The sequence below is a fragment of the Octopus bimaculoides genome, chromosome 6 (assembly GCF_046866305.1).
Source record: "Octopus bimaculoides isolate indiv1 chromosome 6, ASM4686630v1, whole genome shotgun sequence".
Lineage (NCBI taxonomy): Eukaryota > Metazoa > Mollusca > Cephalopoda > Octopoda > Octopodidae > Octopus > Octopus bimaculoides.
The window spans coordinates 50,252,778-50,270,576 of record NC_142933.1 but is presented as its reverse complement, the minus strand read 5'-3'; the positions used below and the strand labels follow the sequence as shown (position 1 = coordinate 50,270,576).

The 17,799-nt window shown below is 36.4% G+C and overlaps 1 protein-coding gene across 1 annotated transcript; it reads left to right on the top strand.

The window, feature by feature from the left end:
- Positions 1–5,086: 5,086 nt before the first annotated feature.
- On the top strand, positions 5,087–17,228 carry LOC106868079 (pantetheinase). The gene is made up of 2 exons (XM_014913194.3): positions 5,087–5,527; positions 15,341–17,228. Exons 1-2 carry the CDS (start codon positions 5,327–5,329, stop codon positions 16,706–16,708), a joined length of 1,569 nt encoding a protein of 522 aa, XP_014768680.1. The 5' UTR covers positions 5,087–5,326; the 3' UTR covers positions 16,709–17,228.
- The last annotated feature ends 571 nt before the right edge of the window (positions 17,229–17,799 follow it).

Genomic DNA, 17,799 nt, shown 5'->3' with positions numbered 1-17,799 from the left:
TTAACTGTAATAACTGATTGGCCTGCATCCTAATCAAAATTAATTGATTGCCAGGAAAATAACTGATTGGAAAAGTTCCAATCAATTATTTACAACCCTATATTAATCAACTAAAAACCTGGATCCAAGGCGACAAACTTAAAGGAGTATCTATCAAGTTCATCGCCTTCTCTTCTTATGAGGAATCCCAGCACACATCGAATACAACAAAACAACCTGTGCGGGTGAACCTTCTCCAGCATTCATTATACGACCTGGGAGGGCTCTAACCCTCCCCTGTTGCTGTTGAGTAGATTACTAGAACTTAGGCTACCATTACTAGACTGGGTATAAAAACTAGAGTTTTTTCCCCCCCTTTGCCTTCTCCAGGCAGGTGGTATTTGAACTCAGAAAGTAGAAAACCGAAAGATATACCGTAAAGCATCTCTGCTGACGTGCCAAAAATTCGGCTACTCCATTACCCTCAGAAGAACATGAAATGAAGTGTTTTGCTCAAAAACATAACGCGCCGCCCGGTCCGGGAATCGAACCCACGATTGTCAGTGCAACACTAACCACTAGGCCACGCGCCTTCACATAACAACAAATACATAATAAAAAATCTTTGAGATTTACGTTCCTGACACTAAAAAATTTTTTTATTCATGCTTTGTAAGCTAACACTAAGTAAGAATTATATTTAACACAGTTTATAACGGTATATAATTAACTGTGTTTCCAATTCCGTAGATTTCTTAAAGTATTTAATTACACTGGTCAACAGCCAATTTTCATCAGGGATATTAGATGGTGTTTTATATGTAGTTTTGTCTGTGGATTTCAAAAATGTAATCGGTTTCTTTCTATCAGGCACAGTTTTTCTGTAATTTTATGTTTTCATAATCTTTTCTTTTCATAAATTTTACTTTCTGTTTAAGGTGCCAAGTCATCATCAAATTCTACTCAGGATGTCAAGGCATTGCAAGAACAGTCCTGATATATTTTGTTATGTCTGTGGTTCATTTACCACCAAAGCTCAGCAACGTGTCATCACAAGTGAAATCAAGAAGGTCTACCAGTTATACTTTGGCTGCTCTCTCGGGGATCAAGATAAGAGTTGGGCCCCGCACATCATCTGCTCAGCTTGTTCAAATGGACTAAGGGATTGGCTAAATAAGAGGAAGAGAGCAATGCCGTTTGCAATACCTATGATATGGAGAGAGCCAAAGGATCATTTCATGGGCTGTTATTTCTGCAGCGTTAATGTATGTGGGTTTACTATAAAGACCAAGCATAAGATTGTGTATCCCAACTTGGAATCAGCAAGAAGACCAGTACCACACAACGATGATGATCTTCCTATTCCAATACCACCAGAAAATGGCCTTCAGATGTCTGACGAAGATGTATTTCCTGAAGAAAATACTACTGCTGTGGAAGACACTGAAGTGGATGCAGATTTCACGATTGAAAATGAAGACGTACCACAGAAATTTTCTCAAGGAGAGTTAAATGATTTAGTTAGAGATTTGTCATTGTCGAAGGATAAAGCTGAACTATTAGCAACTCGCCTACAAGGAAAATGTCTGCTTAAGAAGGATGTTTTTATTACTCATTTCAGGAAGAGAAATAGGGATCTGACTTCATGCTTCTCTGTTGATGGACTACTTTGTTTCAGTAATAACACTGATGAGTTATTTCGCTGTTTGTGCCAAGAGCATATTCCAGCTGAATGGCGCTTATTCATTGATTTGTAAGAACGACCGTGCGAACCCCAAAAAAGGAGAAATGGTGACGAATGGAAAAAGAAGACTCCTTTTATTAAAACGTGTCACACGGTCGAACACAAAAATATATATCAAAGATGATATACAAATAATGTTATACTTCGATAACATTAGTGAATTCGTAAATACCAGTAATGAAAACGACAGAAGATGAATAACAGAATTATTTATTGTGGCGTTAAAATGTATGTCTGTGTGTGAGTGTGAATGCGACATATAAAAACATAATAAAAGACAGGCCGTCGTATAAAGAAAGGAGTGTGTGTAAGTGATACATGTATGTGTATGCGTTATATACAGCAGATAGAAAAAGAGTCAGTAACACGTGTGAGCATTTATACCAGTTCTTAGAGTACACAATAAGAAGAGTCTGTATGTGAAAGAAGTTGAGGCGTATGAGTGTGGCAGGGCGATCACTAGTTGTGATGTTGTGGCTTCCATGCCGGGCCGGGTTCTTGTTATACAGATGTTCGTCGCTGGCTGAACTTCTTGTCTATTATTAATCGTGGTGAATATGAAACACCTAACAGAATCGAAGAGAGAATATGTGCCGCGGTTACTGTTTGGTTTATTGGTGTACATAGAAATCATGTTGATGATATTGGCGAATCTTGTCGTTCGTAGTTAAAGTCGTGTTGACTATGGTTGGCGATGATGGTGGCGAGGACGATGCTTGGTAGTAGTCGTAGACTCGTGTTGCTGATGGCGATGTCGGTGGTAGTCTTAGCTGGACGAAGTTGTGCTTGTTGTCGCTGGCTGCTGCTGCTGCTGTGTGGTACACGGAACAGGTCTCTAAGAGATCTGAACCGAGACGAATTTTGCCGCTGAATTAAAGCTATTTATAGTTGATGGTGGGCTCCCGAATAGGTATTAGAAAAGCACTATCACGTGACCTTATTAAGGGCTGTGATTGGTCAGTTTGTGTTCTGGCGGGAACGGTTCGAAGAAGTTGCCGCTTCGAATAATAATCAGTCACGTGATGACAAGGAAATGTGTTTTCTACTACGCCCGCGCTTGTTTATATTTAACAGCGGGGAAGATGGCTTCTTTGTGTATAATGGCGATCGAAGTGTTAGTTTCACTACAGATTCATCTAAGAGAAGCCTCAAGGCAGTACTACTACACAACGGCAATAAGAAACCATCCATTCCTATAGGACATTCAGTGCACATGAAGGAGTGTTATGAAAACATGCAAGTACTCCCCAATGCCATAAAGTATACAAACTACAGCTGGAAAATCTGTGGAGACTTGAAAGTGGTTGGAATGTTGATGGGAATGCAATCTGGGTTCACGAAATATTGTTGCTTTTTATGCCTGTGGGATAGTCGTGCAACTAACAAGCACTACGTGCAATCAGAGTGGCCTTTGCGAAAATCATATGAGCCAGGAGTTTCTAGCGTCCAGAACAAGCCACTTTTAAACCCAGAAAATGTTCTTCTCCCCACTCTTCACATAAAGCTTGGCCTCATGAAACAATTCGTGAAGACACTTGCCCAGAAAAGCTCAAAAAGTTTTGAATATGTGAAGGCCAAATTTCCAAAAATCACCGAAGCAAAACTGAAGGAGGGTATATTCATAGGTCCGCAGATAAAAGAACTCTTGAAGGACAACCACTTCCTCACAGCACTAGATGAGACTGAGCTTAAAGCCTGGGAATCCTTCAAATGGCTCTGTGAAAATTTCCTAGGCAACAAGAGATCTCTAGATTTTAGAAATGGAGTGAAATGTCTTCTAGTCTCTTACGCTGCAATGGGCTATCAGATGTCACTAAAAGTCCATTTTCTTGATTCACATCTGGACTTTTTTGCAGAGAACCTTGGAGCAGTGTCTGATGAGCAAGGGGAACGCTTTCATCAAGATATTGCATCGATGGAACAACGATATCAAGGATTTTGGAATGCAGGAACGTTAGCTGACTACTGTTGGATGTTATACAGGGATGAACCTGAGACAAAACACCATAGAAAGTCCAAATCCCAAAGATTTTAAGATGTTATGCATTCGAGTGTATTCTAACTTATTTGTACACAATAAATTTTAATTTTGTACAATAAAAAGCCATGAAATTATTATATATTGTATTCATTATACTTTATATAGACATGCTTTACGTATCCTATACGTTAAAACAGCAGGTATCATTAACATGAAAATGTGACCTGATAGAGGAAATTGGACTTCAGATTCGTAATCAGCATCAAAAATTAACCCAGAAAAGTCAAACAGCAACTCAGATGATTACAAAAAGTTTCATTTTGTTGACCAGTGGTATTGTTGTTAAATTTCATAGCTTAAACGTCAATAATCTATGTTTGGTACATAAACCACTTACATATGTAACGATATCGGTTATAGTCGGAGGTTACCACTTGTAACGATTAATTTTTCAAGTCGGAGTCACCATTTGTAACGATATGTGTTAGGAGTCAGAGGTAGTAATTCGTTTTTGAGTTGTCATCAAAATGTAACGGGTGTTGATGTTGCAGATGTGAAAGAACAGTGGTCGAAGTTGAAGTTGACACCAAATTTTATTCACTGTTACTTTAATAAGTATAGCCACAACGACGGCGGGCTTGTACAATATAACTGAGAGTTAATTTTTCCTTATAGAAATGTGTATAATATTCTTGTCATTGTAGCAGTAAAAAGATTGAGACAGAGCGATGTTGAAGAGAGAGTGAGAGTGAGTAGAGGGAAGTTGTATGTACCATAGCAGCCGATTGTTTGTCCGTCAGCCTCCAACTTTTCCTTACGGGATTCTAGTATTTATAACCATGCAAGCCAGCTATAAAGAGGGGCACCACAAAAATTGATCTTTCTGAATTGACGGGCACCACTTGTTTTCTTAACGAAACACTTTCAGACTTGGGATACTCGTAGAATGTGTCATATAAAACATCTTTTTCTCTTAGTCTTCTTAACAAAAATTTCTACATCGCAAGTGGTTGAAATGACCGAAATACGACAATTTTTTACATGAAATAACTTTGAATACAAAGTTTTTTATCTGTTCTATAACACAAAATATAGTATACGAAGTTTGAAAGTGTTTCGGTACAAAAAATATAAATGAAAAGTGGTGCCCGTCAATTCAGAAAGATCCGACCACTCTTCCCCCACCTCTAGCTACGCTAATGGATTAAATAATTGCTAAACAACAATTGTTAATGCTATCATTAATACCAAAAACATCTCACTTATCAATAATTTACTATATCCAATGAGGATTGAGTCTTTAAAAAGTATCTCTTCACAAGCTTTATTCCGCCTCCCCCAGCTGCATCCTCCTCAACTACTAATGTTTTGAGAAAAAAATCAAACGAAGGATTGCCAGGCATTTGAATTGTCCTTTGTTGTTTTGTCTCTTCTCAGCACTATCAAGTTTTTAAAAATAACCAATAAAATAAGGAAAGCACCTAACTTAGTTCACAATATTTGACAATCCTTAACAAAAGTTGCGTTTTATTAAGTATTGGTTAAATGACAAACCGCTCATTGTGAAGTTGAGCTTTCACTAAAAGAACTTGGGATTTTCTAAAACTCGCACAAAATTGAAAATGAATTTCATGTATATTGTTATATTTTTCGTGCAACCTCCCATGTTTCTGTCAGCGGAGAAAACTTTAAGGGCCGCAGTTTTTGAACCGACAATATTAAGTAGAACACCTATGGGAAACGTATCACGCGACAATGCTATTGCTCAAATGAAAATTGTCCTGAAAGGATACGCTGATGTTGCTACAAAAGCTAGTAAAGAGGTTTGTAAATATCTTACAGAAAATATTTTACAACTGTTGTCCTTTGATATGAATCAAACATTAATACATTTTGATAATTAGCTTCATTTTTGAATACATTATATTATAATATATTACCAAACAAGTACAACTTACATGTAAAATGCGTGCGTGTGTGCGTGTTCACGCGCGCTTGCATATATAGATATTGATATAGAAAGATGGGTCGAAGCTGATATTGTGTAACAACAAATAACAACTAACGACATGTTTGTATGTATGTATGTACGTATGTATGTGTGTGTGTGTGTGTGTAAGTATGTGAGTACATGTATGTGTATGTGCGTGTTTACTACTGTCGCCCAACATGCTAGAAACAGCAGCTACGTTCCCCATATATAAATTTCATTTTCAAAAATCCATGTAAATACTGAATACACACTATTTTAAAGAAGACCTGAAGATGTGATGGCCATGGACGGAATGCCTTTGATTATTGGTCTGATTGATAACTAGTGACAGATTCGGCTAACAATACAAAAAAATCTATCGCTCACCAGTTAGAAAGATCAGTAAATCTGCTGTTGTTGTTTTTATGGTTGTTTTTTTTTTTTATTACTATTTGTCGTCAGGTCATCACTGTTCTTAACAAGTCGGACAATACGGTCAGTGGAAGTTCTATAGTAGCAATATGGATCTTTTCTGTTAGGCTGTCACGCACAAAATGACAGTTTCCAAATCCTGTTTTCTGGGGTTTTCCCTCATTGACCCTAGTTGGAAATCCTCCTGTATCAGGACTGCATCGTCCATGTTATCACATACTTTGTATACTAAGTATAACTATATCGCATTTCACAGTCTTTTCCATTTATTTCTCTCCATCCTTTATGTAAATTCCCACACAAATTGTTGTCTATATTTGTGATACTCCCTCATCTCTGCCCCTGTGGTTAATGAAAGAATTTCTTCTTCTTCTTCTTCTCCTTCCCCTCCTCCTCCTCCTTCTTCTTCTTCTTCTTCTTCTTCTTCTTCTTCTTCTTCTTCTTCTTCTTCTTTTGTTCAGATTTGTGTCAGGCCAAATCACAACTGATGTCATATTCCTGGTTAGGTAACTGCAGGAGAAATATCAAGCCAAAAATAAAATCCCTGTACCTAGCTTTTGTCAACATGGAGAAAGCCTTTGATAGAGTCCCCTGATCCCTTATCTGGTGCTCAATGCAAAAGCTAGGAATTGATGAGTGGTTGGTGAGAGCTGTACAAGCCATGTACAGGGATGTTGTCAGTAAGGTGAAGGTTAGCAACAAGTATAGCAAAGAATTCAGGGTGCAAGTAGGGGTTCATCAAGGATCAGTCCTCAGCCCCCTCTTGTTCATCATAGTTTTCCAGGCAATAACAGACGAATTTAAGATAGGCTGCACTTGGGAACTCCTCTATGCTGATGACCCTGTTCTATAACCAAATCAGTTTGTTCCAGAACTAGAGAAGAAATTCCAGGCATAAAAGCAAGGTCTAGAATCAAAGGGCCTTAGAGTTAATCTAGCAAAAAACAAAGTCTTAGTAAGTAGGAGGCATTAATAAGTGACCAAGATCTTTGGCAATATATCGTGCTTGAGAAGACCTGTGAAGCTGAGTGAGACCATAGTCATGGCCAATGCCGGTGTTTCATAAGTGGCATCTGTGCCAGTGGCCCGTAAAGACCACCCACTACAGTCATGGAGTGGTTGGTGTTAGGAAGGGTATCCAGCTGTAGAAACCATGCCAAATCAGACTGGAACCTGGTGCAGCTCTCCAGTTTTCAGTTAAACTGTCCAAATCATGCCAACATGGAAAAAGGACATATGATGATGATGATATTGAAGAAAAAATTTTATCGTCTCTAATTGTGACTGAGAGTTCCGATGCACCTATATTGCAAGAAATAAGAGTTAAAAACTCTTAGAGCTGTAAGAAGTGTGCAATATATATATATATACACTGACAGAGGAGATAACCGTCCCATTAGCGTCTCTAGGATCATTAGACTAGACTAGTCCTACCTATAAGTTGTAGGCTCGTCAGTAGTGACTCCTCAAATGCTCGATGGTTTGGTTAAGTCCAGCTGTCAGTATATATATATTATTACCATAAAAATTCATGGCTGATTTAGTGAAATGCTAGTGTGTACATAAAATTTTAATATAAGCAACTAGTCACTATTGACTGAGAGGCAAAGTAGTTTAGTCAAGTGATCCTAGAGACACTCGTGGTTATCTCCCCTGTCAGTGTATTATATGTTGTGTTCTTATTTCTTGTAATATATGTGCTTCAGCATCCTTAGTCACAATTAGTGATGATAAATTATTTTCGTTTATGTATTATATTGCGTCTAGCTGTTTATATATATATATATATTTATCATCATCATCATCATCATCATCATCGTTTAACGTCCGCTTTCCATGCTAGCATGGGTTGGACGATTTGACTGAGGACTGGTGAAACCGGATGGCAACACCAGGCTCCAATCTAATTTGGCAGAGTTTCTACAGCTGGATGCCCTTCCTAACGCCAACCACTCAGAGAGTGTAGTGGGTGCTTTTACGTGTCACCCGCACGAAGGCCAGTCAGGCAGTACTGGCAACAGCCACGCTCAAAATGGTACATTTTATGTGCCACCCGCACAAGAGCCAGTCCAGGGGCACTGGCAACGATCTTGCTCGAAAATCCTACGAAGGTCAGTCAGGCGGTACTGGCAACAGTAACGCTCAAAATGGTGTATTTTATGTGCCACTCGCACAAGAGCCAGTCCAGGGGCACTGGCAACGATCTCGCTCGAAAATCCTACGAAGGCCAGTCAGGCGGTACTGGCAACGGTAACGTTCAAAATGGTGTATTTTATGTGCCACCCGCACAAGAGCCAGTCCAGGGGCAGTACTGGCAATGGCCACGCTCGTATATATATATTGGGTCATCCCATAAATATTGCGTTTATTTCAATTGCATGAACTAAAAGGTGGAGGGGGACAGGATAAGCTACCTGCATCTATTTGCTATAAAAGCATGTAGTAATTTAACCTTGTGCTTATTCTTAGTGCAAGTTCTGAAGAGTGTAGTTCAATTTTAACAGTTATTTTTTCAAAGCTATAATGGAAGTGATAAAGGAGCATATTTGGCATATTTTGTTTTATGAGTTCAATAAAGGCAACACTCCAATGGAAAGTGCGAGGAATATTAATGCAGCATATGGGGATCGGACAATAAGCATAAGCCAATGTCAACGGTGGTTCCAGAAATTCTGAGCTGGAAACTACAGCCTAGAAGACAAGCTTTGTCCTAGAAGATTTGTAGAGCTCAATGAGTATGTCCTGCGAACCCTGGTGGAACAAAATTCCATTGTAACTGTTTAGGAACTAGCAGAGAAGCTTGGATTTGGTCATTCAACCATTCATCGACACTTGCATGCCATCAGAAAAGTCAGCAAATTGGATTAGTGGGTTCCTCACAAATTTTCCAAGTCTAATCGCGTGCAGAGAGTGAATATGTGCTTCTTTGCTGTCATGTCTCACAAATAAACTTTTTTTTGACCGAATAGTGACTGGTGACAAGAAATGGGTTCTCCATAAAAATATCAAGCACCGAAGACGGTGGATAGGGAAAGAAGAAACACTGGTACCCCAGGCTAAAGAAGGTCTTCACCCATGTAAGGTGTTGTTATCTATTTGGTGGGATATGAAAGGTTTAGTTCACTTTGAACATTTAAGCCCAAACCAAATGATAACAAAGGAGATCTACTCTAAGCAGCTTGAGTGGCTTAAGTCAGCACTAGAAGAAAAACGACCACCTTTGGTTTCAAGATGAAAGGTGTTGTTCCATCAGGATAATGCTCGGCCACATACGAGGATGACATTCCAATGGCTGGAGCAGTTTGGATGGTAAACGATGCCCCACTCACCATTTTCGCTGGACATTGCCCCATCTGATTATCATTTATTCCATAGTCTTCAAAATCATTTGGACGGAAAAAATATGAATTCTGTAGACAAGGTCAGAACAGTACTAGAAGAATATATTTTGTTACGGACGAGTGAATTTTGCAAGTCTTCCAGATAGATGGAAGAGCATTGTAGAAAATGAAGGAAAGTATATTTTAGATTAAAAGAGAACTTTGTTTATCTTAATTTTGAAAAACAGAAGTATAAAAATATCGCATTATCTATAGGATGACCCAATATATACAAATATATACAAGTATGTTTATATAAATATATATGCACATGTATACATATATATTTGTATATATGTGCATATGAACATATAAATGTGTACATATATGCATACATATACATGTGTGTGTGTGTTTAACCTTGGGTTGACCAAAAACCTGTGAGTTTGGTAGATGGAAACAGAAAGAAACCCATCATATATGTCTGTATATCCATATGTGTTTCTCTGTATTTGTGTCTGTCTTTCACCACTGCTTGACAGAGATGGTTTGTTTATTTTCCCATAACTTAGCAGTTTGGCAAGAGAGACCAACAGAATGAGTACCTGACTTTAAAAAAATAACATACTGAAGTTGGTTTCTTCAACTAAGCCCTTCCCTGTGGTGCCCCAGTATAGCAGCAGTCCAATAACTGAAACAAGTTGTAGCAAGTCATAAAAGGTGGCAATATGACATAATAGTTGTTTGCCCAAACAAGCATAATTGTTGGTAATTCCATTGGTTAAAATGACTGCCCATATTTGAGTTCTAAACTTTCGTCAAAGAGAATTCTTTCACAAAATACGGTTCTTAGAATTCAGGTATGAGCAGTTATAAAAACCCTGATTTTGGTAAAATTAATCAGTGTTCGTAGGATGTTACTAAACCCCACGACATTCACTCCTTGAGATATTGGCTATTTTTTATGCCATGTCTATGATAAAAATCCAACAACACTTATTTGAATTGTTGTGAACTCACTCTAGTTAGTATGAAAGATTAGCTAGTGTGAATTTTAAGTCGTAATTCTCTACTACAAAATGACTTTATTTTCCAATTGTTCTATAAATGCTAAATGTACATAAATAAACTAATGTAGTAATTATTTTCTCTTTCTTCATGTTCTTCAACTTGTAAATGAAATTTATTTCTGCAATTAGGAAACTGTGTATTTTTTTATAGTGGTTAAAAGAGCACGAATTTATTTATCTTCAACATACATGCATGCATAAATTGTCCATTAGCGTTTCAGAGTATATATTTCTCACTATGGTGTTTATGTAGCTGGAGTCAGGATTTATGTATAATGATAACACTTATAAGTAAGTTATAAGTGACATATTTATCAATATATATTCCTACTTCAAAAGTAAAATATATTTATTATCTATTTCCAAATAGGAAACATATACAAGTAGTGTTACACAAACAGTAACAAAACGCGACTATAAAAAGTGGTGACCCCCCAATGTGATCTCATAGATAAACCACCGCATCATAAAAGTATAGACACTTGTGAAAAATATATAAAATTTTTAATAGAAAATAGATGAGTTTTATTACACAAAATTTTATTAACAGAAATATTTGATATTAAAAGTTGAAGGAAAAAGAATGTTAAGAAAGAGAAAATAATTACTACATTATTTATGTACATTTAGCATTTATAGTACAATTGGAAAGTAAAGTCATTTTGTCGTAGAGAATTACGACTTAAAATTCACTCTAGCTAATCTTTCATACTAACTACTAGAGTTCGCAACAATTCAGATAAGTCTTGTTGGATTTTTATCATAGACATGGCATAAAAAAATAGTCAATATCTCAAGGAGTGAGTGTTGTGGAGTTTAGTAACATCCTATGATCACTGAGTAATTTCCCCCAAATCAGGGTTTTTATAACTGCTCATATCCGAATTCTAAGAACCGTATTTTGTGAAAGAATTCTCTTTGACAAAAGTTTAGAATTCAAATATGGGCAGTAATTTTAACCAATGGAATTACCAACAATTATGCTTGTTCAGGCAAACAACCATTATGTCAGATTGTCGCCTTTTATGACTTGCTACAAAGTAAAAGATTAGAAAGTGAAAAAGGTATATATACATACACACATGCATGTGCGCACACACACACACACACACACATGTATATTGCCTTCCCAGCAAGCAATCAGGCCTTGCATGACAAGCGGGGGGGGGGGTGGCACTTCCTACTGTACACACGTATGTATATATAGATATATAAGTGTGTATACATACATATAACAACCTGGGTATGTCTTTCACTAGAAGAACTGGAACCAGACACCACCTGTTGAAGGAGCATTTTGTTTACAAAAATTACACAACAGATCAAGATATGAACTTAAGAACAGATAACTTGGTTAGAGTGAGATGTTACCAAAGCTTATCTTAACTTTATTGAATTTCCTGAGAGGCTCAGCTATATCTCTGCTTCTTTTTATATCACTTGTTGGCTAAGCTGTTGCTTCACAAGTCATTGTTTGGCACTGATCATGCAAACCCATGATCAAAGGAATAATGATTCTCTCATTTGTATGTCTACAACTACATTGTCTAACGTCTCCTTTCATTTGTAAGTCTGTAAATAGTGATTTGCTTGAAATCTGACTGCCGTTTCTAGCATGTTGTATGACTATGCAGAAGCTCTTTTGTTCAATAAGGTACTTAGATTCACAATCAACAACAAAAAACATTTTCTGAGTACAGAGAAAAAAATATCCTTAATTATGATATCTGGCTTCAGCATTAGTTAGAAAGAGGTCTGTATTTTGACTTGAACCTTGTATATAACTGGTATGAATTGCTGCAATCCTGGAGGAATGACAAATACTTTCAGCCAGATGTATTTAACTTACTGTTAATTTTATCCATTCACATAATTAATTCCTGCTGGAATTGACTTGGCTTTTTATCTGTCTGCAGTTGCTAAAATAAGTTCCAGCGATATACTGGCATTGATTTTATTGAATTTACTTTATCCTTGAGCCAAGTTAAAAAGAACAATTTTCTTTTGTGAGTGCATATATTACAATGTGTAACATGATTTTTGTCCTTGGGTAGCAACTGTTATTTCCTATTTGCTTAACCACAGAAAGTATGAAAAATAGCTAATATTTCCTTCAAACTTTGCTTTTCTTACATTTATTCAAACCCCAAAGAATCCCTCTCAGCACATGACTCTAATGCTTCCCCATTGCTCTTGCTCTTGATCAGAGATGCATATATTGGTAGCCACGAAGAGATATATTCAGGTGGTTAAGGCCAAGCAACTGACAAACAAATCTGTAGTTTTGAGCAGATTATTTGCTATAATGATATTTCTGCTTCAGCAGCTCAGTGCTGAATCTGTCTGAAATATAATGGAAAACATTGATGTCCAGGTTACAAAAGCTAAGCTTGAAGGGAGTAGTAATCATTCCCTTTGGTTTCTAGATAGATGCAAATAGGAAATAATACTTACTGACTAAAGACAAAAAAAAAAAAATTGAAATTTTGTTTCAGTGTTATCTTTCTTGTACTAGGCCACAGTTGATTTAAGTTATTGTAAGTATAAAATACAGATGTGAAATCTAAAAGGATTAAGCATTTAAAAAAATTACTTGTTTTAATGTTTGTGTCACTAACCTCTCTATGATGATCTAGCAAATAAATTGAGAGGTTATTTACTTTATTTGATAGACAAAATATAGGTCTACTGAATGCTTGAGTAGTTTCCTTGAAAGACTTCATTCAAAGTAATGGATTTCACTAAGCATAGGCATTAATAAGTTTGCAAAAATTATACATTCAGTTCAATGGTCTCAATGCTAGTGATTTAAATTTAACATCAATTTATATAAAAGTTGCTTTTGAAATATTCATATTATCTGTCTGTATATATATATATATGTGTGTGTGTATTATATTATGTGTTAACATGGGCCTCCTAACGACAAAGTAAACTTAATTTAATCAAGATATCTTTGGCCTGAAGAGTAGTCTGTAGTATACACCTTGCTTGGATATTTGCCACTTCCAAGGTTCTGCTTGCTATGAAACATATGTAGCCTGGATTTTATCTAGTCCAACCATGAAATATAAAATAATTTTCAGCTTAGCATACTTCGATATGGGGAAAATTCACAACCTTCCACCCCAATAAACCACTAATGTTCCTGAAAGTTGTTTTCTATGTTTTCTATGGATTACTTGAAGCTCACTTTTGATCTACACCTTGATCCTTAGAGCTTACATATATATATATATATATATATATATATAAATATATATAATAGTAATATTAGGGATAAAAATCCAAAATTTCAGGTAAAAACTCAATTAAAATCAATTTATAAAAATAAAAATTAAATTAAGTTTCACAGTATTAAGTATATATAAATATATAGATTTAGGGAAAAGAACAGCGACAGTGGATTTTCATCGATGAGTTCATGAACCTTGTTTTTTTTTCCCTAAAACTATATATTTATATATTACTATTATATATATATATATATATATAAATATATATAGTTTTAGGGAAAAAAAAAACCCCAAGGTTCATGAACTCATCGATGAAAATCCACTGTCGCTGTTCTTTTCCCTTAATCTATATATTTATATATATTTAATACTGTGAAACTTAATTTAATTTTTATTTTTATAAATTGATTTTAATTGAGTTTTTACCTGTAATTTTGGATTTTTATCCTTAATATTACTATTATATATATATATAGGGAGAATTCACAAAAAAACAAAAGACAAAGACAGGTGGTGTAGACAACAAACAGATATATTAGTATAACGCTTGGGAAGTGAAAAAGTCTTTAACGTTTCGAGCCTACGCTCTTCCACAGAAAGGAACACAAAGAAACAAGGAGAGAAAATAAAGAATGTGTAGTGGCTAGCGATCTGTCATATATATATCAAGGTGTTGGGCCTCATGGAGGCAATGACAATGAACTGAGATGTCTGGTGATATGAGGTTCTTGAGAAGCTCTCTCCTACTTCAGAGAGCCTTTCCTCATTTTCATGCACTATGCTTATGCTTATCTCTTGCTCCCAAATCCTGTCCTCACTGCCCTGCCCACAGTATCATAGCTATCCTGTTGTGCCCCCATCCTCTATATACCCAGGTTTCACCAGTCACTGCATTCACCCCTGTTGTTTGCATTCATATGAATTCACTATTCATGCATGCACCCTTACTAATACCCTACCATCTCATTTATATTCTGATCCCTGTACCTTGAGGGTATGCCCTGGCACATCAACACCATCTCTCCCTTGCTCTTTCTCATCCCACTTTCTCTCATTCTTGATCATTCCTTTGCTTTCTCTCTCTGACTGGATAACTATGTATCTCCTCTACAGCAAGACACCTATTCCTGGCCCTCTGTCACATTGTAATCTCTCATCACCTGGCACAAGGCCACCTCCACCAATACTCCATCTCTCAAAGGATCTTTGTCCTGTGAGTTACTTGGTGACCCAGCCAGTGCTGATGCCATGTAAAAAGCATCCAGTCCACACAATAAAGTGGTTGGCATTTGGAAGGGTGCTTACTTGTTAAAACCCATGCCAAAACAGACCTCGCCAGTACTGGTACCATGTAAAAAGCACTCAATCCACTCTGTAAGGTGGTTGGCATTCAGCTGTAAAAACCATGACAAAACAGACAGTGAAACCTGGTGCAGTCTTCTGGCTAGCCAACTCCTGTCAAACTGTCCAACTCATGCCAGCATGGAAAATGGACATTAAATAATGATGATAATGTGTGTGTGTGTGTGTGCGTGTGTGTGTGTGTGTGTATGTGTACATACAGTGTTTTTGCTATTAACAAAGTATATTATATTTATATTTCCAGGGTGTGAATATTTTGGTATTTCCTGAAAATGGCCTTATTGCACATTTGATGAATTATTCTCGTACTGATATTGAGAACTTTCTTGACATTATACCACAGCCTAACAAAGTGAGACCATGGATTCCATGTGATGAACCTGATCTCTATCCAAGAACACAAATTCAGGAAGCTATTAGCTGCATTGCCAAAGAGAACAAGATTTATCTTGTAGTTAATGTTGGAGACATGCAACTCTGCAATCACACAGAAGATTCAAACTGTCCTTCTGATGGACGTTACCAATACAACACTAATGTTGTTTATTCATCAGAGGGTGCTCTTGTTTCTAGATATCACAAGAAACATCTTTCTGATGAGCCTTATTACAACGTTCCCAAGACTGCAGAATATGCAGTGTTTGATACTCCATTTGGTCGTTTTGCAAGCATTGTATCTTATGATATATTCTTCAATGACACGCTAAATAATTTAATAGAAAAACATCAAGTTTCAAATATTCTTTTTCCAAATCTATGGTTACATGTTCCTCCTTTCTTTTTATCATCTTTATTCCACAATTCAATTGCCAAAGCTTTCAAGATAAACCTTATTTCTGCAAATGTCAAAATAGATATGTTCCCAGATATTATATCTGGTGGAAGTGGTATTTATACACCTTCAGAAAGTCTTTATAGCTATAAACCCTTTAATTCTGTTCCTTCAGACGGATATCTTCAGTTAGAAATTAAAAATATTGAAGAGTCAGAAAGAAAATTTCTTTGGCCTCTAAAACGTGAAGTACCCATATCAGACAACTCTGTTGTTAAAACGGCACTTATGACAAATGTTTTCCCTGTATCTGCCGTGATACTTCAGAATGATTCAGGCATTGTTAGTGTGTGTAATTATAAGGTATGTTGTTCTCTTGAGTATGAATTCATGTCTAATAGAACTTTAAAATTTAAAATCAACTATATTTTAGCAATAAGTAACAAGAAAGATGTAGATCTGACTAATCCAGAAGGTAAAGAAATGCAATCATGTCTTTTATGTCCAATTTATGATGAAAAAATATCATGTTTGATGACTTTGCCAGCTGATATTCCCAAAGGAGATGTTAGCTTTCGCAAATTAAAAATGACAGCTCATAATTTTAATACTCCTTATTTATTTCCCCACATTGCGACTTTTAATTCAAAAACTTACGATATCAATACATCTTGGAAACATGACAGAGGAAAAATAGAAAATACGAAACCAATTGAAAAAGTTTTTACTGCTATAATATTTGGAAGATTGTATCCTATTACCTCATCAGCTACATCTACAGTATTTCCAGTCACTTTTGTAATCTTGTTAAATTTAATATCAAAGGAACTACTTGTTTAGCCCTTTAGCATCTAAACTGGCCATATCAGGCCCAAATATTCTGACTGTTTTATGCTCAAACTGACCCGATCAGGCCTGTCACAACTACCCTGCAATGTCATTCTAAAATTAAACAATGCATCATCGAAATTTCAAATCTACAAGATAATGATTAATTCAAAAGAATGTGAAGAAATAAGCCTTATATTTGACAGAATAATCTGAATGCTAAGGGGTTAAGATATTTTTCCTTCTTTTCTTACTCACACTCAATATATTTCTTTTTAATTCTTTGTCATAACTGCACTCTGTGGAACTTCCTTGGTACCTGTTTTATACTTATGTCCTAACCTTCAAGAATGCAAGTATTAACCATATTATGAATATCAGATAGTTATCTCCAATTCCTCATGTTTTGTGAAGTATGAAAATGTTATGGATACTACCTCCAAATTCTCAGACTAAGCCAGATTACAATAATTTGTTAAAAATAAGAAATGTCATTAGTTTTGTTCATTAATCAATAAAATCTAAAATCTCATCGTGCTTCTGGTTGATTTTCTCAATATTCAATGTTAAAATTTTCACATAATTTTTGAATGATTCATTTATGGTAATAATTTTGGGCAGTTAACACATGTATATATTATTTTAATTCAATTATTATTTGTTAGGTTTGTAAATATCAGGCTGTGGAGGCGCAATGGCCCAGTGGTTAGGGCAGCGGACTCGTGGTTTCGATTCCCTGAGCGAAAACACCTAAAACTCCACGAGGCTCCGGCAGGGGATGGTGGCGAACCCTGCTGTACTCTTTCACCACAACTTTCTCTCACTTACTTCCTGTTTCTGTTTTGCCTGTAATTCAAAGGGTCAGCCTTGTCACACTGTGTCACGCTGAATATCCCCGAGAACTACGTTAAGGGTACACGTGTCTCTGGAGTGCTCAGCCACTTGCACGTTAATTTCACGAGCAGGCTGTTCCATTGATCGGATCAACTGGAACCCTCGACGTCGTAAGCGACGGAGTGCCAACAACAACAAAATATCAGGCTAGTGGCTAGCTCCAGTTTCATAACATTAAGTAGATGAAACTTGAATCTCCTCCTGGAGAG

Coding starts and splice junctions, on each gene's coding strand:
- LOC106868079 (XM_014913194.3), top strand. CDS start 5,327: ATGAATTTCATGTATATTGTTATATTTTTCGTGCAACCTCCCATGTTT. Junction 5,528..15,340: donor CTACAAAAGCTAGTAAAGAG/GTTTGTAAATAT, acceptor TTATATTTCCAG/GGTGTGAATATTTTGGTATT.